Below are 24996 nucleotides of genomic sequence, written 5' to 3' on the forward strand. Positions count from 1 at the left end.
TTGAAGCAGCAGTGACGTAAAGAATAGCCTTACTTTCCCAAGACAGTCGTAATATTAAATTAATGTCTAAAGTTCAATGAGGAAAGGAAGAAAGATTTTAAACTAGTGAATTTTTAAACATTTTTATATTAACTCATTCACTGCCATTGACGGCTATAGACGTCAATAATTAATTTGAACTATTTCTATTAGTTTCACATTTGTTAACAAGAGTATAAAAACCTAGATTTTTTTTTAACCGTACATTTAGAACAGATATCAAATTTGGGATTAATCTTGAGTTAGCGGTCCGTTAGCGCGAACGAATGTCCTACGACTGTCCGGCATGCGCATGACCTTGTAATAACGATTACTGCCGTAGCTCGTGCTTCCTCCATGCTGAGCGGCGACACTTGGCGCGCGCGCGCGAAAACCGGACCGACGCAATGGAGGCCCCATAAACATTCTTGACGCGCTGGCAGCTAAGCAGCTTGAGTTGTCAAGCGCTCCGTGTCTGCCAGACAGAGAGTGTCAACGGGCAGGATTGCGTTTTAAGGAGAGTAAAAGACAACATGGGGAGCTTTCCGCTATTGGCGATAAAAAGGTAACAAATACACCAGCAACGGAGGCAATGGCGCCAATTGAACACAACAATCCCTTTTTATCTGTAAAAGTACTTGTGTATATATGAAACACGCCCTCGCTAACACATACACAAAACGCCAAACAACACTTCATATCCGTCACGGCGAGCGCTGGTGCAGCCTTAGCATCTCGCGACACAACAGTCCATCACTTTAATAGGATTTCTGGAGAAAGGGACAAATCAAAAAGAAGTGACTGGGTGGTCCTCCCTTTCTGTGAAGCAGCCCCGAGAAGAGGGACCAAGGGGTAAGGATCTGTCATGCAGCACGTGTGATGTATAGCTCCGTCCTTGTTATGAGGTTTATTTCAAGAAGGTGGGGGGAGGAGGGGGGGCAGCTCGTTATCGGGACCATCTTTGCTTTGATGGGGATGAGCATGTTGAGGGCAGAAGAACCGCATGGTGGATGAGGATATTCTTAGAAGAGGAGGTTTGGACGAAGCGACAGCCCCTCCCTTGAGACTTTCCTGAACAGCTTCGGCCTCCAAATCTACACTTAATAAGTCGCATACGCAGTGCAGTGTTGTACATGACACGCAAGCAAACCCCCCCAAAAATATTGACAATAATATGTTCTATGCAGCCTCAGTAGTCTAAATACAGTATTCTGGTAAATATTGCGTTAGTGGAATATGAACGCTCACCCATGGCAATGTTGAAAAAAAGTGTATTTCCCTAGCTATATTCTAATGCTAATTACTGCAAAACAGATAGAAATATACTATTTTTTTCCTGATGAAAGAAGAGACTCTAATCTTTCTTTTGATAGGTTCCATGTTTTCATAGCAATAGAACACAATATTTTGTGGGCCTTGCAAAATCAGTCAAAATCCACTAAAACACCCGGGAGCAAAGGGGGTTGCTTCAGTGACAGTTGATTATTATTGGTTTTAGTTGGCGTTCACTGAGTTCAAGCATTTTAGCATCAAATAAACAGTAAATTCTGCAGAGTAAATTTGACTATTTAGAGTGGGACCAAATAGACTTGATTTTCTAATAATATTTATACTTGGAAGAGAGGAAAATAAAGAATTGAAACAAAATAAAAGTCCCTTAAGGGTTGAGGAACGAACTCACGACCTTCAGCTTGGGAGACTGCCACACTACCACCTGAGTTATGCCCCTGCTACTCTAACTTATATCCCAGAGGAGAAAAAAAAAGAAGAAAAAGATTACAGCTGACACGAGCGATATACCAACACACAGCGGGAGTTTATTTGGTCCCACTCTAAATAGGGTCAAATTTACTCTCCAGAATTTACTGTGTACCAAGCATGCTCACAGCAAGAAATGCCATGGCAACTGAAGGAGTAAAAGCAGTTCAGTTGGTTAATAACGAAAACTCACTCTGCTTGATCAGTCGCTTGTCGGCCACAAGAACGTTCTCGGCGTCGACGACGATGACCTTTCCGTCGCGGGGGCCGACCGCAAAATTGTCAAAGCTGACGTCGAGCAGATAGAGGGCGAACTCAAAGTCGTTGTTGGTCAGCTGCTCGGCGATGTCCATCAACTGCCGCGCCAGGTCCACGCGCTTCTCCCAGGCCGCGTTGTAGTAGCTCCACAGCTCTTCGCCCACGTAATTGACGGCCACCACGCGCCCGCACGCCCCGAGGTACTTGGCGAAAGGCCAGCCTTCGTCGGACGGAAAGCTCTGAGAATGACAAATATCAGAAGAGAGAACAAATTTGAGTTAAAACGCAGATTATAAAAAAAGTATAAAGATGGCAGCTCTGCGAGGAGACCTGGCAAGCAAAGAAGCCAAGTTGCCCAACATGTTAACTTTCTCATTGTCGGAAAGCACTTGTTTAACTCGCAATATATAAACTGTTTTTCCTCTTACAAAGAGAGAAAGTAAATAGTCCCACACATCAAACACAAAGTTGCCGTGCAGCCTTGGGTAACATTTGATACGGTGGTATAAGCACAAGATTTGAAAATCTGCCAAAACGAGTGCATGAAACACAGCCAGCGCTGGCTCCAGTGGATTAAATCTAATAGAAAAAGAGCCAGCTTGCCCTAAAGCAACGAGCTGATATCCGTTGCCTGCGATTCCAGAAAACTGATAGATTATTTGCGGCAGCCGAAGGTTTAGGTAGTCATTGTGCGCTGATTTAAACCGCTGCGTGATGTTGCTTAAGTGCGTTAATGCAGCTTGGGCAGGCTAACAAGACGTCATCGTCTATTGCAGGGCGAGCGTGATAAATAATTACAGGGAAAGACCGCCAGAAGGGTGTGGCATCCCCCACAACTTCATTGCGATTTGACTGACTGAAAAAAGATGGCAAGCGTGCATCATGTGCAGAATCATAAAATCCAGTGTGTGGAAATCTATGGAAAGGTCCCAGACTGACCCTAATATTTGAGACCGTGAAAATTATTTCTTAAATTTTTCATCTAGCACGTTCGGACCAATACATTTGCTGATTTTTATTTTCTAGTATTTTGTTGCTGGCAGACTTTTATCGTTTATCATTTACTCATTCAAACCCAAAAACATATAAATATGTTTTTAATACTTTGTGTTTTCATTCCCAACAGCGTATTTATAAGTTTTTTATGTTTTTTCAATGCTACAGATGGCTTTGATGCAGCTTCTGACCTGAAGAGGTCGCTTAAAGCAATGGTAGCTATTACAAAAATAGCGACCAGTAGGTGGAAGCAGAGTATAATAGATCGGCCAGGGCCATGTTGCAACAAGCTCTTTTTCCCGATGTTTTCAATAGGTTTCTGAATAATGATGAAACTTAGCTATATTCTAATGCTAATTGATGCAAGCCGGAAACAGACACAAATACTTTTTTTTTCCAGATGAAAGAAGACACACTGGGTTCCACGTTCTTATAGCAATAGAACACAATATTCTGTGGGCCTTCCAAAATCATTAAAAATCCAGTAAAACTGCTGGGAGCGAGGGGGGTTGCTTCAGTGAAAATGGCTGGGAGTTAGTGTAGTTAAAATAAATGGAAATGTGAATATTTACTTCACAACTCAATTTGTGATTCATGTGTGAATTGTAATTTTCTACTTGTGTGCCCCTAAAAATTTCAGGTTAGGAGCCACCGTGCTCCTAGTAAAAAAAATAAAAAATAAAAAAATAAGTCTGGAGTCTTGATCTATGGGTTATGACAACAAAGAACTTGTTAATGCAAATTTATTTACGAGGAAAAGCTACGAATAGCTGTTTTGTTGGAACTATTCTCCATTAGCTGCAACACATGCTGTGCCGAAAACATTGCCTTGTCATTAAAACACTTAATTTCAATTTCAAAGCCGTTATGGCTTTAAGTGAGGCTTTAGTTTTCACGAATTTAAAAAAAATCCAGACTGCAACAACATGTTGGGAATTAATTCTAGTGCATTGCTTTCTGTTAGAAACTGTTAAATGGTCCTTTTGCAACAAAGTAGCACACATTGTCTGAATGTATAATGTACCGGATGGGAGGCTTAACAACCGGCCGCAACTTCCTATGTAAGGAATACCACAAAGGCTGCTGTTCCTGGCAAAGCGGCCGCCGCACAGAGTGACAGAGAGGAGGGGAGGGAACTCGTGTTTCCAAGTCCTGCAACCCGATAGCATTGGTGAAATGTCAGGGAACACGGCACGTCACTGCTGGCAAGGTGTGAACTACTCCTGACCGCCGTGTCGCACAGTCACCGGAGGTAACTTGACGCTCTGCCGGCTTTCTGTGCCTGCAATAAGGCCTTTACATATGCATGGAAAGCTCACATTAAATAGTGATGGAATACAAATTATTTAAAACGTATACGGTTATTCTCACGGATGGCTGCACACTCTCAGATAGCACGGAAAAGTTAATGCATGTAACAAATATGACAAATGGGCTACAGTTGGTTGGATTGAGGCCGATGTAATACCCCACTCCAAAGCCATTAAGATTAACATGTGCAACAGTGACATTATATTCTTTGTTTCTAAACCATTCCAAAGGAGTACTGGATTGCACCCCGGAACAAAATTCCAGGGAACAGACTGGAAATTAAGAATATGTGGTGTCAATTTTTTTGTTTGTTTGAAGTTATCCCTTTCTCCAAATACCAAAGTTTGTCTAACCTCAGTGTACCCAAACATCCATCCATCCATCCATTATCTACCGCTTATTCGGGGTCGGGTCAAGGGGCAGCAGCTTTAGCAGGGAAGCCCAAACTTCCCTCTCCCCAGCCAATTCAACCAGTTCCTCCAACAGGATCCCAAGGTGTTCCCAGGCCAGCCGAGAGACATAGTCTCCTCCAGCGTGTCCTAGGTCGTCCTCGGGGCCTCACGCCGCTGGGACATGCCCAGAACACCTCTCTAGGAAGGCTTCCAGGAGGCATGCGAACCAGATGCCCGAGCCACCTCAACTGGTTGCTCTCAACGCGGAGGAGTAGCGTCCCTCCCGGATGACAGAGCTTCTCACCCTGCGGAGGAAACTCATTTCGGCCGCTTGTATTCAGGATCTTGTTCTTTCCATAGGTGAGGGTAGGAACGTAGATCAACCGGTAAATCGAGAGCTTTGCCTTTCAACTCAGCTCCTTCTTCACAACAAAAGACCGATACAGAGTCTGCATCACTGCATCCGCCTGTCGATCTCCTGCTCCAACCTACCCTCACTCGTGAACAAGACCCCAAGATACTTGAACTCCTCCACTTGGGGCAAGATCTCATCCGCGACCCGGAGAGGACATTCCACCCTTTTACGACTAAGGACCATAACCCAAACAAGGAAATCAAAACTACTTAAGGGGGACAATCTTCAGCAATTTTTCATGTTCTGCCTTTGTCCAGGTCATTCAGCACATGCCTTGGGTCGTACTGGAGCACATGGTGTTCTTGTTTCATGAAGTTTGAAGGTTTTGTAAAAAAAAATGAATTAAAAGTACTTTTGTTTTTTTGACTATTTTACATTGACTGTCTAATTGTCATACCTGTATTTACTGTCATGTAATTTACACATTTGGAATTACGCCGCCTCCATAAGAATGGGATGTTATTGTAAACCGAAGACAGCCTGAACCGAAAAAAAAAAAACTTTGCAAGCAAGAGAGCAGAAAACTTTAAATTACCCAAAGTTCCGTGCTTCAAATTGGATTCTAAAGGGCGACCTTGTTGCAGTGAGGCAGCATTGCTAACCACTCTCCCAGCATTGACTGCGCTGTAATTTGCCAAGTGAACAGAAGACAAAAGCATCAGTCCAGTTAGAGCGAAAGAACATGAGGCAACAATCCAAAAACATCCCCACAGAAGCCATGCCAAAAATAAGAGCTATTTGAATGGACAAATAACTAACATTTCATATGGAAGCGTATCCTAGGCAAACATTGATGTTATACATCTGACAAAAAAAACAAAAACATGTTTCTTAGTTTCAGTGGTGTAAATGTACACCATACGCCGGTATTCTGTTCTGATTAGCGCAACCAAAATAGATCCAAGACCACAAGGGGAGGACAGGGATAAGTTGCAAGCTGTGCAGCCTCGGCTGAATCAGTTCCCAGAGGTACCCCAATCAATTGGGGCACAGACAAAAATTGTGTCCAGGAAGCACAATGGGCTTCAAGCGGCCTGTCACTCCGCTTGGGCCCGTCATCCTCTGTCTTGGCAAGGACTCATTCCCAATTCCGCCCTTACTTTTGGTTTAATAGCCTCCCTCAATAACTTTCTGCATTCGCACAATTGACAGCAGAGGGGAATGTGAGGAAGTAGATATTTTCATGTTATACAATTGTTAAGGGTGCACTGTTTTTGTTACAGCTTGGTCAAAACTGACAATTTAGAGATTGCAGAGGAATTTAGGATTAGAGACCAAAGAGGTTAAATATCTAAAATGGCTTTCTAAACATACAAAGTGGGTATAGAAAGATTAGATTGAAGCCGGATCATTTGGTGGTACATCCCTATTAGGCTTGCATCCTTTGACCCAAATTCAAACCTTGGATTGCTCCGTGTTGATGCGACTCTAAGCAGCTCTTGGCCATGTCGACAAAACTTAACCTGTCCAATGCAATGGCTAAACTGGCTTTGTAAAAAAAAAAAAAAAAAAAAAATAAGAAAAAAAATCCTCCCAACTCGAAGCCCCTGCAGCCAGGTTGGGAAGATTAGACGAGAATGGAGGATGCCAACCCGAAGAGGAGAGTAAGACCTGCTTGCTAAACACTATCTCTCCGCTTTTGTTGTCAGGTTGCAGCCTGAACGGGTGCAAAAGTAGAGCGCCGGAATGCATGCATGGCGGTGGGGGTAGGAAGAGGATGATTACCCTGAGGCTACTTTCAGACTTACTGTCAGTGTCTGTTATGAGAAGGCCTTCAAGTCTGTTGGGACCCGCATCTCCTGTTCTTAACACAGATGCTGCTCATTCAACACATTTGACGGCTCTCGGTGTGCTTCGTCAATTACCGAGGTCTTCGCAACTCGTATGCGGGTGCCATTTTCAATGAGCTGCCTATATTTACTTCTGAAAAGCAATCGGGCTGAAGGCGAGCACTACCGAGCGCCGTACATGAAAGCCTCAAACTTCCTATCGCCAAGCTTGATAAATACGCCGCGTGTCCCACCAATCATTCTCCCTCAGCGCTCTTTAAACGGTTACTCTGCAGAAGCCATTACCGTCTGCAATGAGGCGTTGAGGGGGGGGAGGGGTTTGTGGGACAAACCGAATTGGATACACTACTGTGCTATCTCTGAGTAGAATTGAGAAGTTTTGTGTGGGAGCGTATGGAACGCACAGGTGGTAAATTTGATCATTTGTCTCTCCCGGTGATGCAATGCATTTTAAATATGCTGGAAGCGCAATACTTGACAGATCCTGCAACTTTTAACGGCTTTTGTAATGCCAAATTCTGTCCCTGCCAGTGGATGACAAGCTGCTCAAACTGGGCCTTACGATGTACATTTTTCAAACTGTGGTTTCCAAATGGCAACTCTCATTGCATGGGCAATGGAAAGTCAACGCTAAATTTTAAATATATAAGGAATAGACAGATTGGTTTTAAAATGATAAAAAATTGAAGGGAGCTTCCCAAGTCATCACCATGTGTTGAAAATAATTAAAAACTAAGGAAGTAAAAGGCTACTTAAAGCTTTCTACTTATTTCTTTCTTTCGGTCTATCCCTACCCTACATATAAAATAATCAAATTAAAAACACAGTATAAGCATTCCTTCTTGTGCCGTGTGACATGCTAACTAGTTCATCACGCACCATTTTACTTCAAAACTACATCATGCCGAAATTGGCGTAAACCAAGGACCCTGGTACACCTTTTTTTTTTTCACTTAAATTGTTTCGGTGTTGAGGTAGATTTTCAAACTGATACCTACCAAAACTAACCATAAAAAACATTTCGGTAATCTTTGAAAGTTAAGTCATAAACCAAGCGTAAAAACAAAGCAAGCCTTGAGCAGTGCCTAAAATAGAGAGAGAGAGAGAGAGAGAGAGGGGCACAGATATACACAACATTCATAGCAAGCGCAATGTTGGGAAAATCTAGTCACAAGTGCAAAATCACTATCGCAGCTGTCGCCATAAATTCATCTGATTGGCGTAGGACGGTAGTCAGGAGTTGCAACTTGCTTGTCATACACTTGACAAGGGAGGCGGCCAACTCGCCAACATTGTATGCAGAGTGGTAAAACCCTTTAACATGTTGAACTCAACACAAAATGGTCAAATTGCCAAAGCGCAAGCTGAAGTATTGTTAGAAACTGCAGGTTTGTATTGCAGGTGACCTCACGGTGACTTCTAGGCCCAGCTCTTACTAATCTAATGTAAAAGGTAGAGCCGGTGCATCACAGCAGCACTGAGCGGGGACGTGTGTGCTTTCCGCTCCCCTCCCTTTAATACAACAGACACACTGGCGTCCTCCTGGGGATGGGGGGGGATTGGAGTGGGCTGAAATGAAACGGGGCCACAGACAAATGGGCAGCCTCGGGAGGAGGAGGATGAAACGAATAGAGCGAGCGGTGCAGGGAACACACACCTGCGTCCTGACATCCGCTGACAAAGACGTGCCCTTCTACTGGACAACTTGGGGGAGGGCACTGGCGTGCGCGCGGGACTTCGAAAGAGGCTCTTTGTGCGCGTGTTTGTGTGTCAACGTGAAACTGTATCCCGCCGCATATGAATGAGAAAATGCAACGTGACCAGGGCTGATAACAACCTCTTTTCAGGGGCCGAGTAAACATCAGCGGCTCCCAAGATATTGCCTTGGCTACCGTGCAAGAAGACTGGCCAATCAAACACACACACATACACACATGCAAGTGAGCAAATACTGCGGCGCAGAGCTGCATTTATACATGAAAGTTTTGAATAAAGAAAAAACAAGGTTCGTCTTAGCAATGGTGGCTACACTTAGAGGAAATTAGTAGTTAGCCACAAGAGTAGTTAAGGGTGCAGTTTAAATTCTCGACATTTTCTGTCCTCGACTAAACCCTGCCGTTTTTTATGTAAAGCAAGTCAGGACAGGACTCTGGAGGGAAGTCCCGAAGATCAAATGGCAACGCTAAAGATGTGTGGAGGGCAGACGCTTTCATGTCAGACACAACAACAGAACTCCCAGCCATTACTCAGTCGGTTTATAATGGAGGCTCATCTTTGAGGCGGAGTCAGATGTTCCTCCTGTGAAGCTGGGACTGCCATGCTGGAATCAGGAGGACGAATGAGGGGGCAGACATTTTTTATTCACCTTGTGCATATGGAGGACGTGCGGTGAGCCCCTTCTGGCATTTTGGGGGCAATTTGAAGTCTCAAATCCAGTCTGGTAGCCCACAGCGAGCGCTCAAGCCTCACTAGGGAACCAGCATTAAAAGCACCATTCTAGCGAGGCAGTTCTCTGTGGGTAGCATCCACCTCCAAACTTGCTCATTGCCTCTTTGTTCCATCCGCCAAATCTGCTTTTAAAAAGTAGCAATGTTGTCTGTTTCTCAACGCTGTAAATTCCTCGTCAGCAAACTTAGGTTGGAGAAAAGTATTTGCACATTTGAAGTGCCAACGCATAGAGACAAAGGATGTGGAGTGTGGTTTGATTACGAATGGCCTCAGTCTCAGTCTGCCTCATTACTATGGACGCTGTTCAAAGACAGCAAAGTCACCCTCTGTGGAGCTCGCAGTCTTCCTGAGAAGAGGGAAAATCGTTCTGTAAAGACGACTCAAACTAGAACAGAATTCTAAATGCATTTGGTCTACTTCACATTTGACCGTATTGCCCATTTTAAATATACTTTCCATACAATTTGAGTTGGTTTATTGTGATGAATGCAGCCTCCCAGACTGCTTCCTTATTTATTCATTGCGTGTCAAAGCTCCTGTCAAAGCATATCAATTAGCTAAGCTTTAACACAGAGCTTGAAATCCCTTTTAGATATTAGTTTGTGGCTCTTTCCCTAGACACTGTTTTTATGCAAGCAGACAGTGTTTGAACGCACATTTTTGCCCTTCCTTTTAAATAAAATGTCACACATGGCTGACTAAAATCTGTATGGAGAATGAGTAAAAAAATAATAATAATGTTTGCCAAAAGAATGAGAACATCAGACTACAGATAGAAATGGGTGGTCTACATTTTTTTTAGTTGTGTCTTCAAAGTCTACTGGAGAGTGAAAATCAAGAATGGGAGCAAAAAAGGGGGAAGGTGGGGGTTAGACCTAGTGGTTTCTAATGATAACTGTGTGCTGACCTGAACCTGAGCCACTGAGCACAGACCTCATAAATCCCCTTTATTGGAAAACCCAGGAATGTATGAAGTCAAAGGCAGTCGGTGTTGAATCAGTCTGGGTGGTTGTGCCGCCCACGCAGACCGGGGAGGAACCCAACTAGAACTCGGACCTCAGTTCCGAGAGTTTGCGTTTGAGGTCGGCATCAAGAGTTGTGTATTGCCGAGCAGCAGGCAATTATCTTGGGGGATCGCAGAGCAGTGTCGACTGTCGGAAGACTGCCGCGACTGACCCTGTGCTCCAAACCTCAATGCAGATAGAGCCATCTAGCAAGTCAGTATTTAAGAGAATTTAATGAACCAAAAAGTCACAGAGAGGTTACACTGTCCCCAAGGCAGCTCCACTTCCAGTGACTAAGAGTGAATACAGATATTTAAAGATGCTACATTCTTTTGTAGGTGTTTTCTCTGTCAGGAGCTAAGAGCCTTGTTCTTGATGTGATAGACAATTTTATAACACGGGAACGCCGACATGCTAAACAGCATAGTCTTGCTGTAACGTAAGGGCACTGGAATTTCCGGGGCATGCGGAAGAGCAAAGACATGCTTTTTACTTATCTATATTGGTTGTGGTCATGTTAAGAGGCCCAGGGAGAGTCAGAGCTCTGAAATGTGTTTGACTTTCCAGCGTTGAAGTACGGCGTCCTCAGGAGCAGGCCAGTGGCCATAACAGTGGTTTGGATAGCAGGCATAACAGAAGGAAGCGTGAGTTTGGGGGGGGGGGGTGCTAGTGGGTGGTACAGGGTGCTTCGGAGGGGGCTCAACCACAGGCATTTACACCTAACCAAACACAGCTGTCATGCATGTGTACGTGTGTGCGTTTGTTGAGGATTACGGTGACACAAGCAGACAGGCTCATTCAAATGGGAGACAACACTACAAGGCCCTGGCTTGTACAACACAGACTGCCATCAAACCTTTCCTTTGCCCTCCGCCTTCCAGCAGGGACGCCATCCAATGAGGGCATCCAAAAAAAGGGGAGTTGGGCCCGGATAACTCCCCATCCTAACAGGATTCAGTCTGTACACAAAGGCCTAGGAGGAATAATGAAAGGGGGATTGGGACCACTCGAAGCCGGGTTAAGCGGCGTAAACAACTCCTCTCTTATGCGCCAAGGAGTGTCACGAGCCCCAGGAGCCAGGAACAAAATAAGATATTAATCGCTAAAGACTATTTACTGATGGACCTCAGCCACTGAAATTGCCTGAAGGGATGGGAGGCAGACACGCCACCAGATTGAATGTGCATCCACGATTACAAGAAAATAATCGCCGGAACGCAAAATCAGGCTTTGATTGCATTTGCACATGAGGCGTGTTCCGTAAAGTGTGCACTGCAGAACGCGTAAAACAAAACTGCAAAGGGTATCAACAATGGAGACGGTGCAAGTTCTTACCAGTAACGGGCAATGTCTTGGAATTGGCTCCTTGCTTCGCAATAAAATCGATCTTGGGAGGGTCACATTTCAGGTGTCCCCTTTGCCCCACTATGAGACAGGAGGACCTTCAATGTTTACTTGGGCTTTAATTCCCAAAGGTGAGGATTGTGATTGATTATGCAAAACTTCATTAGAATCAACAACAAGGCGAGGAGACCCACCGTTTGGGGAAAAACAAACAATGCAGCCAGACTGTTTATTGAAAGAGCATTGAGTGTTTACTTTCACATTTACCCTAAGATCCTGCTGTCAAAAATCTTAGCAGGCTTCAAAGATAAGGTCATCCATTAATTGTGTGCGGCTCTTTTTTCTGCAGTGCGGTGTTGGTGTCAGATGTGCGGAAAAAACAGATGGCTACGCGACTGGATCGTTCTGATGAGCATGTCGGTGTCAGCCGAGGACTGAGTGTTAAGTGAGGAGGTGGTTCTTGGGAAGGTGGCAACGCAAAGGGAGGGGGAAAGCGGCACAGATTTGAGTCTGGAGGAGATGAGAGTACCGCTGGCTGAGTGAAGCCCACAGCCTGTCAGTTCCTATTCTCAGCTTCACTGAGCAAAATGAAGCCAAAGACCAAAAAGGGTGCGAGCGCAGTCACATGTTCCTGGCCCGCTCGCAAGGCTTAATGATTTGGAATGGAAGACCAGGCAAAATCAAACTAATTTCCGATTGGGCCAGATGTACTGTAGCCCATCAAACACGAGCATCACCTGATGAATCATTTAGCCAAGTGAGTCATTTAGCCAAAGGAGAGGCGCCAAGAATGGCAAATTAACTGCAAATACGAAGAAGCTTTATGACTAAGGGTGGGGGAGAGAAGCGAGATCAGCGTTTCTAAATACATACATCCCAAGGCATGTTCCATCTCGAGTGCAACAAGCTTGCAATGTTTTCGTCTTTGAAGTGTGACACCCAATCAGAAGCGATCTACTCTTCTTCTTCTTCTTTTTTTTTTTTAAATACATATTTCATTTTGCATGCATTTTGAACAGCGCTTGTGTGTGGCAACATAATGTGTGTTTTTTTCCAAAGCATGAATAGCTTCAGAGAGCAATGTTATCATCTAATCATGTTACAATCTGGCTTGCCATCATGTGACTAGCAAATTACCATCAACCAACTGGACCGGTCAGCTGCTGAGAAGCTGCTACCTAAACATTTTGTAAATTGTGCTTGGATGATTAGAAGGAGCATTAGGGCGTAGTAAATTTGTGCATTTCACCAAGACCCATGCCTGAACTCGAGAGGCACTCATCAGTGCGCAAATAATTTTCCACGTTCACTAATGCGGTGTTATGCTCACTGAGCCATCTCCCGCTGTATTGAAAGAGGGCGGCACTGCAAGACGGTGTGGAGTACAGTGGGAAAAGAAAACCGATCCATTAAAAATGTGCCTGAATCGATTCCCCAGAATTAGCCCCGGGCATCTCTTTATGACTTGATTTTTGTGTAAACTGAATTATGATGCCACTATTGAGTAAGAGGTAAAATCAATGTGCATAATCTGACTTCTCTTCTTAAGGAGAAAGACAAACACTTGACACATCTTCACCATCTGACGACAACAGTGGTTGTTATGCTCTGCTCTAGAATTATCAATCTTTTTGCAATCATGTTGTAGGCCATAAATGTGCGATTGCTTAAAAAGCAGTCTTGTCTGGAATGGCAGTGAGCGTGTCTATCCAAGGTTATCTGCATTTACTAAAACTAAGTAAATCTACATTTGTAATAGCAACTTGTCATAAAACACATTTTCCTTAACTCCATGTAGATGCAGTGTAAATCATCGAGATTCTATCTTTTCAATGGATAGCAATGATATTTATCAAGGGAAGAAACTGCTTTCAGCTGAGAGGGAAAAAAAGAGAAAGACATTGCACCAGGCTTTCATATTTCGCCATGGTCATTTTTTGCCATCTAAAAATATTTATTCCCCATGGCCAAATGGTCTTGCACGTGACAGAGGAATGTAGGCTGTGTTTGTGTATGCGTCATGTACTGCACAACACACAGAAACGGGCCATTGTTGGCCGGAGCAAAACAGCGCAGCAGATTGTTTCCCACTGACAAAGGAGGTCTGGTGTCTCATAGTGAAACAGGGCCGATTTACTGCCAGTGGCTTCAAAACAGCAAAAACACAAGCCATTCTGAAACAGAGGAGAGACAGTGCTCGGCTCACTGAGCAGACAGTAGAAATGTTACGCGCATTATTCAACTGAATAAAGCCAGAGGAAAGAGATGCACTGCCAAACAATGAAAGCAGGAAATCAGTCGTACTAAAGACGGTGAACCTGAAAATGATCAATCTTGGGATGAAGACCTCCGAAACTTACTGAAGATAGCAACGAGGCATAATGAAGCAATGGGAATAAGATTTTCATTAACTCTGTTCTCGCTTATGTTAAAATCAAATCTCCACACAGCGACTATAACCTCTGGCAAAATACAGACATCAAGGTGCTACAGCATGTCCAATCTCTATATGGCCCATTAATTCTTTATGGTCTACTGCTGCCCAAGCTTGTGCAATGGGTCTTTTGATGTATTTTGACCCGGGAAGCCAACATACCATTGGAACTAGTCAATCTTTTGACAGATTTCACTGTATGTTATCGATGCCAACCAGCTGCTACATTGGCTCTGCGTGTCCATGTGACCCAAAGGATCTTTCTAAAACGCACAGATGAGAAGGTGTTGTGATGAGCCATGTGCTGAAAGAAAACACTGTGAAGGGCAAAGAGTAGTGGAATGCGGGTGACGGGAAGGTTTCATGTGTTGGTGTCTGCTATGTCTTTAGTATTTCATTAGTGGGTCTGAATCACATAGCCTTTGGCAAGGGGGAGAATGGCAAGAGGCCACGATGGTGGAATAATCCAGAGTTTGTGGAGCATATATTAATACGCTGACAAAAAACACAGGCGGAAAGAACAAGAGAAAAGACAGAAAGGAGAGGGCGAGCGACCACACATGACTAATCAGGCATTATGGATCAACTGGACATAAAAGATGATCTCGCTTTTTGTCTTGTGGAATGCCTGGAGGTGTCTGGCTTGATGAGTAAAAACTGGGTGAGTGTTGTCGGTCAGCCCGAAAGTTATTGAATGTCTACATGGGCTGTGACCATTGTTGTCCTGTCGAGACACGGTCAATGGCCGATTGAAATTGGAATTGATTGGATGCTTGTAAATCACAGAGGGAGGCAAAAGTGGCTGCAGTGGTGATGCTTCAATAGCATAGTGGAGCCTTTCTGACACTGAGGATGATAGAACACAAACCTCTGGTATCAAAGCTAGACCATAAAAGGTACACAAGCTCGCACAAACTGTGAGGAATTAAGCCAGAATGTGCCTTGACTCTGAAGAATTGCAGAAGAGTATTTAAAGTCTGTATCAAAACCCTTGCATTCTTATTATAAAATAAAACAAGACTTGCCAGGCCTGTGATATACCTACTATATTCTAAGCACATTCTCCCATAGATGATGGCAGCCCATTGAACAGAGACATGTATTAAAATTAAAAACAACTTGGACCATTTACAGATGCAATCTTGAATAATTCAAATATGCCCTACATATATTGTTAAATATGCAGTATTGCCGCCAGGCCACAGCTCTCAAAACCATCTTCTTGAAGACTGCTAGCTGTGTCTAAGGTCCTGGGAGGATGCAAGAGTTCCTCCTAAATCTACATATAGGAGGGGACGAAGCAGAGGAATTCTTACCCTGCATTTTACTAAAACTGCTTACTTGACCTCTACTGGTGATCTTATCTAAAAGGTAAGCCTGACATTACTTTAAAACCATAGTGCTATGACTCAGTCCTATCGAAACAACAGTTAATAGAAACGATAGCCAAAGAGGAAACTCAGGAATTTAAAAAAATTTAAACTATATTGGAGCGCAGATCCCCCAGACCGCCAAGACAAAAAAAAAAAAAAATTATAATTAGCACCATGTTGTACACCTTCACTATCAACTCACCTTCTCCAAATGTCAGAATTTTGTCATTAGGTTGTCGATACCAAGAGCAAAATCAAGGAAATTTTAATTGAACATGACTTGGCTATAATTGATAGTAATGAAGATTTAACTTCCAAGGTGAAGATAACAAACAATACCTGCAGGACAAGTGGTTCTGGGTTGAATGCCAAGGTCATGAGCAGCTGCATTCTCTCCGTGTCTTTAAGGTTCTTGAGTAGAAAGCTGCCAGAGTCTTTGGTCTCGGCGTACCGTCGAACCACACGGTCCAGCAGCCGCTGAGATGGGCAGTGTACCAGGTCTGACCAGCCCTCTACCACCTCTGGAGTAAGAAGACGAACGTCGCCATTGATCCTAGCAAATTCAGTTTTGTACATCGCCTGGATAAGATCGCACCGTGGCCTGCCCGTGGCCCTCTTGCAGATCTTTTGATCTATCTCGGCCAACTCCTGGTTGGAGCCGAGCCGCTTCAGTACGATGCGACGTGTACCTTCCCTGGGCTCCCCATACTGGGCGAAGTAAACATTCTTGACGTTGAAGATGTCGAGGAAGCGCAGGCGCCCCCACGTCTCAAACGAAACCTGGCCGTTCATGAATTTGCGGCACCAGCTCGTGCCGAAGCAGGCGGGACACTTGTTGAGGTTGATGAAGCGCCGGTCGGTAAGCTCGTTCTTCTGGAACGAGGCAAACAGGTTGTGGGTGTTCATCAGCAAGATGACAAACAGTCCCACCACAAACAGCAGCTTCAGACAGCGGTACACGCGGCCAAGTTTGAGAGGGAGGAAGCGCAGCATGGTGGGGACAGGATGAAGTGGGGGGAAAGGGTGGTCTTGCGGGATTTGGCGGAGGGAGAGGTATCCAGATGGTTGTCAGAGAGTTGACTTTAATGCCTCTCCGTCATGGTGCATCGGGTTGGCATCGAGAGCCACAAGCTGGGGCGAGGCTGGCAATCTCTGGCAGTGGCTGGTGAGTCATGTTCAACCAGGCTTCCTGTTTATGGGCAACTTTCAGCCATCAAGTCTGGAAGAGAATAAAAAGAGGGCAGGAAACTCATCAGAACAAGTCACAAGGCAAAAGAAATTCACAGAACTGTAGTTATCCTTGCAAAAGGCCCGTTTCTGAGAATAAGCAAAAGCCAAAAAAAATCCTAATTGTTTCGGGTCATCTGAGAGCTTTCTTTCTCTACCTTTGTCCAGAGATGAGATGGCACATGGCCAATGCAATAAAGCTGTCACAGTGACTGTGTGAACGTTTTCTCTCTTGGAAAATCATTTTATGTACACTCGCAGTAAAAAGATAAATAAAAGCAAGGAGATAGTGGGGATATAAAGTCAGCTATCAAATGAAGAATAAAACATCTTCCTTTCTAGTGCAAATCAAAATGTGCTGCACAGCCTCCTCATGCTGCAGTTGTATCACTTCCCTGTTTTCGCCTTTACATATGCAGCAATCTCTCGTTGAATAGTGAGGAGAGCAAAGTTCAATCTTTGATCAAAGTTGGCTTACTTTGATAACGCTTGATGTTGTTTGAAAAATGACCCTTGCTAACATCCCCCAAGAAATGCCATCGGGCAAAAACCTATTCACGTCAGGCACAAAGGGCTGTGTCAAGAATCAAGCACAGAACAAAGATATTACAATCTGGGATCAGAGACAAGAGAGCCCATCCAAAACCAAATCATGTTAGACTCCCAATCAGCTTTTAAACAGCTTTGAGCTTTAAGATGCTTTAAGAAAGACAATGAGACCAGCCATGCAAATTAGCTGTCTTCAATTAGAGCTCATTAGGACATGCCTATTAGGACAGCTGACTAGAGAGAGGGCGCGGCTAACGAGCAAGCAGATTAGTGTGGCGCGCGCTGACTGATTCCTTGTGTTCGGCCTTCAAGCCTAGCCGGCGAGATGACAGAGAACTTGCAGTGGCCACGGCGGTTGGAGCAGCTGTGGGGCCTCCGATACGAAACTGCACCTACCGCCGTCTGTACCTACCTGGGCCAATATCACTAAAAATAGACTGAATCCAATTAAGGGGAAGTAGAGACAGCTGCACTCCATGTTTTTTTTCCTTTTCTTAAAGAGGAAACAAGATTTATACATGCTGTCTGTCTGCTCTCACCGTAAAAACTCTGTGCGCATATAATGTACCATAAACAAGATGGAAAGCCTGAATGGTGATCTGTCACATCCGGGTGCTATTCATTGATTTATTAAGTCATAAAAAAACATCACCACTTTTAGGGCTTACGAGTGAATAATGTTGAGGGCACATTTAGTATACAATGTCAGCGGCGCAATACTGTGAGCTATGTGAGAGGTGTAAAAGTACAAGGCAATCCTTTATGCTTTTTAAGTCTGAAAACTGCATTACACTGAGCAAACAAAAAAATAATAATAATAATTTTAATTACACCTCAGCATCACGCTGACTTTCACAAAATGTCTCCAGTGTGATGAATGAACAATAAACAGAATAACCTCTGAGGAGCAGTGCCCGTTCTGCCCGTACTAAAAAGCAAACACGATCATTTGATAGGGTCCAAGAAAAATCTATTTCTCCAAGATAATCGTATTCAATTGGGAAAGGAAGATGAATTGGTGGCGAGAAAATAAGCACACCAAGTCAGCCAACAATAAAACGTCAATACGGACCAAGAAAGGATACCTTTAACATTTCACTACATGGAGTGAAAGAGTGAATAGCTTGAGGGGGGTGGAATACCGCGTTGCTTTAAGATATCGAATCAAAAGCCATTTAGCTTCTGACACAGGCGGTTAGGGCATCGACAAGGCAGCAAAGATCTTGGGAGTAGATATGAGATTTAACTAGGATCAGCAAGAAGCTCAGGGGAGTCAAGTGGAGGAGCGGGTAGAAGTCACTCACCTCTGCGGCGAGCTTGAACAAGCCCCTGGACCAGACCCGGACACGGCGGAGTAATGAGATGCGCAGGCAGGCGGCTAACAAGCTAACACGTAGCGTTTTTGACATCTCTCAAGAGAACAAGCGTTGGGCCTCAATTACCTACGGAGCGTTACCTGGATTATGTCAATGACCGTGTTAATTGCCGTGGCGAAAGGATAAAGCGCACGCAGCAGTTTCTGTGTCTTAACGAGAGGCAACCGGAGGTGTTGGCGCTGGCCAAAATACATTCACAAATTAACCACTGCTGGCCTTTTCTTGACAACCCAAAGGCAACGTGAATACAAGAGAAATCCACCAGTCTGCTGATTTGACACGCACAATAACAGTGCAAAACATCCAGCCTTAATGCAAGCCTGTAAATGGCAAGTCATAATGTGGATATTATTCCCTGGTAATTACCTTTCTACGGCTGCTGCTCATGAATTTTACACCTGCAAAGTCATTAACTCACCGTCTTTTACAGCGTGCCACTGCGGCTTCCGGTACACAGAGAGCTTTGATTCTTTGGAGTTCTTATTGGCAAGGTTGCTCTTTGGGGGCAAAGGCCACATAAAGCTCTAAATGGTAGCCAGCCACTCTGTCGTCTGCACCAGATGTTGCCCAACAGAATAGAAAGGGGAGTCCAGACAAATTTAAGGTTGTGGACGAACCTCATTGTGCCCCGTGTCAAATTAGTGCCTCTTTTGCATCTCACCCCGGTGAAGCCTCGTCTCCCTCGGCACTCCGCTCAAAAGGGAGGAGGAGGGGGCGATACACAATACCAAGCGGAAAACCCTCTTTAGAACAAGCAACAAATTACCTTAAGTGGAGGGAGAAACTTTTTCCAGCACTCTGGCTCCCTTTCTCCGGTGAGCACGAAAGAGAGGCAAAGTAAGGCGGGCAAATCAAAGGGCGCCCCACTCCTCATGCATAGGAAATGAGCCTCGCATGCAAAATGCAAGTTTCAAGTTGGGGCAGATGCCAAGAGCCGCAAAATGCCTCATTACCGGGAGAGAACAGGGGCACGATAAAGAGATAGCTCGGCCCCGTGTTGACTTAAAACGGAATGACAAAGGTTGCAACGGGCAGCGGATGACGCTGTAATATTCAAATATTTCAATTCGTCTTCAGCATCGGTGTTTGACAGGATAAGCCAGATAAGATGGGGAATTTCCTCTGGGGATAATCACCTCCGATGTTCGTCAAGTAAAACTGGATTGGGATTAAGATATTAGAGGGCTCGGATGCTGTGGAATAAACCAATTCTCTTCATGGCACCTGAGATGAACTTTTAAGCCCAAATGTGGGCACAGCACCAATGGCTGAAATAAAGTCATTACACGTTTGGGTCTCGAAAATTGTCAGCCGTATTCCCATCCTCGTGCACGGAAAAGTTTAAAATTGGGGTCACTAAAGAAGGTATAAGATACCACAAAATCATTTTGATATCTATTTGATAGTGAAAATACTGACAATGGTATGCAAAGTATGGAATTCTCATCTGCAATAGATTTTTCTGTCTTTTTCAGAAAACTGCATTGTGCACTAACCTACACTAATGCAGTAAAGCGATAACACAATATATTTGTATGAAAAACATTACAATGCGATGTATTCTTAGACAGCTACGCAAACTACTTTATTGCTTACCGATCATAACCTTAAAGTCATTGTAAACTGAGGACACCCTATATACTTGTGGGCAGTTTATATGAGGCTTAAAATGCAAACCTTTTAAAACAGGTCTGAGGGTAGAAGTTTTTAAAGAGCAAAACAACATTTGATTTAACAGTAAAAACTGCTGAGGATATTTCACCAGTAAAGTCTACCTTTTCTTCAATGACATCCAGCAGAGTTGCCGATAAATGGTACACAAAAGACAAATGTTTTGTTGCACAAAGCAGTCGTTTGTACTGCACATCGTGTCCTGACAAAGTGATGACTGCCAACTACTGGCCTGGCATGCAAATTACAGGAGGGCCTCAGTTTAAGACTGTACCAACATACATCACAAATAAATAAATAAATAAATAGTAATTATGACTTTAATCAGTGATAGACTACAGCTCAATCTGACGAATGAAACTCCTTTATAAACAAAGGACCATCCGTGTTTTTGGTAATTTTTGCCACTTTTTACTGGGTAGTTGTGTCAACATACCATAAAAGGACCCAAATACAGAGTATAACTTAAGTCTCAAAGCACACACACATAAAAAATAAAATAAAATAAAAACAGTCAAAAACTGTTTGCTGGCGGCTCTAGCTAAAAGATCAGACGCGGCTTCCACTTTCCCACCCCGGCGGTCATTGCAACGTGAGGCTCCGGTTGCCAAGGTTATCTACTGGGGGAGTCAATAATGTTTGATCGCAAATACAAAAAAAAAAAAAAAAAAAACTCACAGGAGAAAGAGTGCGGGCGGCCGGCAATGAGAAGATCCTAACGACAGTAGCGTTTTACACTCCTAGAGGAACATTAAGTCTTTTGAAAAATCAGCACCAATTAACAGCAGCCTCCCTTCTCCTCTCTCGGGGACATTATTAATCCAGGGATCTGCAGTGTTTGTTTTTGAGGATCTCAGGGTTATAATGTGCTCGATTGTTTGAGGTCGGCATTTCAAAAGACTTACCTGATGTTTAAAGGCTCAAGCAAATCAAGCGGCAGTTAAGAAAGAAAAGCGGCATCCCTAATATAGATTTGTTTAGTCCTAGGCCAGCGTTCCAACGTGCCGCCAAGATTGTTAAATCATAGAAATAATTCAACATGTAGCCACAGTGTTACTTTGCCAATGATGCAGCCTAAGCAGGTTATTATGAAATCTCGCAGACTCAGGCGACAAATTGCTCATACAGTACAGCGGTTCATTGATTCATTAACACATTTTTACACATTTCTAATTTGTCTTCTGGGCTTGATGTCAGAAAACCAAAGTGCACGTTATTCCTGGGAGACCTTTGAGTCTACAATTACAAGGCACCACTCACAACCCTTCATCCTGACCAAAGGTCGCCACAAATATTCTCATTTGAGGGTGACAACACGAGTCTCCATTAGAAATTAAGCTCCATTATGCGAGCAACAAATAGGGATTGCCGCGGGGTGGTGTGGAAGTTTCATTTGTATGCAAAAAAGAAAAGGAAAAAAAAAGCATTGTTTCATTTTGCATTCAGGCGCATTTCTCTAACAAATAAGTAATCCAAGTCATGCAAATACAAAGCAAAATGGATGCAAATTTCACTGGCAGGTGGATTTCAAAATCTTAACAGGTTATTTTCAAGAGGAGGTTACCAAATTTGGGTTCAGGACCCAACATGGGAGTGACTGTCAAGAGTAAAATGTTAAAAGCTATTTTATTTCTGGATTATTATTATTATTATTATTAATTTAAATACTGTTATGACAACACGTGAGCATGTCTAATTCGAGTCTCGATCTGAGAGAGACACAAATGTTACGGTTTTACTGATTTACTCTGCAAATCCAAATGCTACACAACCAGATGGCTCTGCCAAATAAAAGGCATGACAATTTTTTCCAAATCCAAGTGCTGTAAAATTGAGCATCAGATGACTCACAAGAGTCATTTTACTGCAAAAGATCACACAAAGCCGTTTTAAGTCACCCGCTTTGTTACCACTCAGAGGATGAGGGCATCTGATAAGAGAAATATTCTAATCGACTGGTTTCATCAGAGAAAAAGCAACAAAAGTGTCACGCGAAGCCTCGTGTAAGGAAAAAACACACGAAGCCAGCCAAGTAAAAAAATTGCACATTCAGTTTAAATGCTTAAACATTAAAGCGCAAGTCAAACGGACTTAAAACGATGGAAGTTAAAACCAAACCAACAAACCTGCGTGACTTTTCCTTCTTTCCTGGTTAAGTAGGGAAAGAATAACAGCGGACGCTCGGCTCTCACTCGGTCATTCTTCAAAGTTGAGGCGAGGGGTGAGTCGGACCGCAACAAGGCAACGAAATAACGTCAAAAAGGCAGTTTCTATTGGATTCGGTTCCCATCGATCACAACACGCGAGCTTCTGCTCCGTTCCCAGTCGCGTCTCCCCGTGCATGTAGCCAGCTAGCCTGCTAGCCGCTGAGATAAACAGTTAGGATGTCGGCTCTTAACTCTTCGTATACCGGTTCCTCCGGCGTCTTCCTCACAAAAGAGCCGAGCACTGGCGTGGCGCGTGGACGTCCATGTGCGTCCGCGTAGCATGAGTTCCTTTGTAGGGACGAGAAACGTGTTTGTTGTCCGCTCTCTTTGCCCGAGTAGCGGCTCACTACTCCGCTCGTCTAACCACAATAGGTTCTCTCGAGACTCTTTTTCAACAGCAGCCTTTTACGACAACCGCCGTCTGTTTACGCTCGTGTTGCCATAGCGATTCTTCCAACGTTTGTCTCGACGGGAACGCCCCCCCCACCGCCAAAAAGTACAAAGTTTGCCCCAAAATTACACATTTCGCCACTTCCTATAAATATAGCAACAAGTTTATTATTTTATACTATCCGTTAAATTATTGCTTAATTATATGGCCCCCATGGATCGAAAAATCGTTGTTTCGTGATGTCACCCATTAAAAAAAAGAACCCAAACGCACCTCATAGGGGCATTTACCATAATAAGCGAGCCACTCGTTTGTGTAACCGAGACAACACTTAGTTAATTGGACTCCTTCATCATAGAGACGATGTTATTACTATCGTAATCAGTGAAGTAATGCACATGCCAAACACAATTCACACTAGCCGGATGACTAATTGATTAATTAGCCGCTAATGGCTGGCTCACTCCCACCGAATAGGACAATGACAGCGGCGAGTCGATATTTCCGGCTTAACAACGGTGGGTTCAACCTTTGAAGGCCGGCGTGAATTGGTTAGCAGTCACCGCCATCTCGTGGTCAACAGTGAGAAGACGCTTGTAGGCATGTTTGATTTGTTCTTTTTCTTTCTTTCGTTCGCCTTGTTTTGTGGGGCAATTAAAATCAATAGATTGCAAGATTTACGAAGACCCACAAACGCAGCACGAAATGATGCGGAAGTAAGTCACAATTTAGAGCCCCCCTCAAAAGTTTGAAATATTCCCCAAAGAAGAGTCGAATGTTTCTCACTGTTAACAGTGCACCTTAACAGCTATTATCTAAACCAGTGGTGTCCAAACCCGGTCCTCGAGGGCCTGAGTCATGCAGGTTTTGGATGCTCCAACGCACCTGTTTCCAATGAACAGGGTCATTATCAGGCTTATGCAGAGCTTGCTGATGAGCTTCAGGTGTGTAGGAGAAGGAAAACATCCAAACCTTCCACTTAGAAGTCCACATTGTGCAGATATAAACTTACAAATGAGGAGGAGGAAATTTTACATTGTAAGTACTTTTTATGTGACACTTGTTGATGTGGGGGCACTATGATTGCAATTTGTTGCATGAAAACCAACATTATCATTATCATATAATGGAAGGTATAAGAAAAATCACGATTTCCCTGCAAACTTATGCTACTAAACTGATCCATCAAATATATAGCTACAAATTACATTGTTGGTACTTTTCCACAGCTATATTGGTCTTTTTTTTTCAATGTATCTATTCCATTCAGTTCACGGCTGAATTCAATTATTTTAGTGTGGAAATTAGGGGGCCCCTCGAGATATTTTTCTAAATTTACATACCAAAATGCCACAATGAGATTTGGGTGAAAATAGTCATTAATGTTTGATTGCATTCCATCGCCGGAGAGATGAAAGTGCCTCAAGTAATCCTACAATAAAATGATTTGTTGTTTTGGCTGCCTCTGACAAAGCAATGATAGAAAAAAGACGTTGTATAGTTTTAAGAGGGACAGATGCAAATATTTATATGATAAATATGTAAAATTGTCCACAAGTTGGATCTCTAGAGTGCCTGCCCACCTAAGTAAGAAATAACCAATAACGTAAATATTTTATGTGTATGTTGGTGAGCTGTTCAGCATTTCCTAATTTATACTGTATAATAGAATTTCAGACACTGAGTTTCTATGACATGAGTCATGACATTGAGCTAGGCTAGATTATTATTTTTTTTTTTTAATATCTCCTTGTTTTCTATCTGAGTGTTAGAGTGATATTTCCTATGTGTGGAGAGGAAGTGGCGACCCTTGTCCCTTGCAAATTACCTGGGCCAAGTGCATCTCCCCGCTCTGCTGCTGCCTCATTAGCAAACGTGCAACCACAAAGGCCATTACGCTGGCCGAAACCATTCTGTGTTGACTTCACGCCATTAAGTCTGATTCACAAGGGGAACTTGCATGGGCAGATAAAGATTTCATTGCATTACCGAGTACATTATGCGCCACCGGGGAGTTTGTGGTCTGATAAAATA

General features: G+C 43.6%; 1 protein-coding gene across 1 annotated transcript in view; it reads right to left on the bottom strand.

Moving 5' to 3' along the window:
• dipk2ab (divergent protein kinase domain 2Ab) overlaps positions 1-22964 on the bottom strand; it is a 30750-nt gene extending 7786 nt beyond the window's left edge. Inside the window, exons 1-3 of the mRNA XM_086066648.1 lie at positions 22491-22964; positions 15881-16760; positions 1970-2273 (exon numbers count right to left, since the gene is read on the bottom strand). Of these exons, the coding sequence (XP_085922774.1) occupies positions 1970-2273; positions 15881-16534 (958 nt within the window). The 5' untranslated portion in view covers positions 16535-16760; positions 22491-22964. The remainder of the gene's footprint in view (positions 1-1969; positions 2274-15880; positions 16761-22490) is intronic.
• Between the last annotated feature and the right edge of the window lie 2032 nt (positions 22965-24996).

The sequence above is a fragment of the Leptonotus elevatus genome, chromosome 21 (genome assembly GCF_054856555.1).
Source record: "Leptonotus elevatus isolate MCC_2025b chromosome 21, RoL_Lele_1.0, whole genome shotgun sequence".
In the NCBI taxonomy this organism is placed as follows: Eukaryota; Metazoa; Chordata; class Actinopteri; order Syngnathiformes; family Syngnathidae; genus Leptonotus; species Leptonotus elevatus.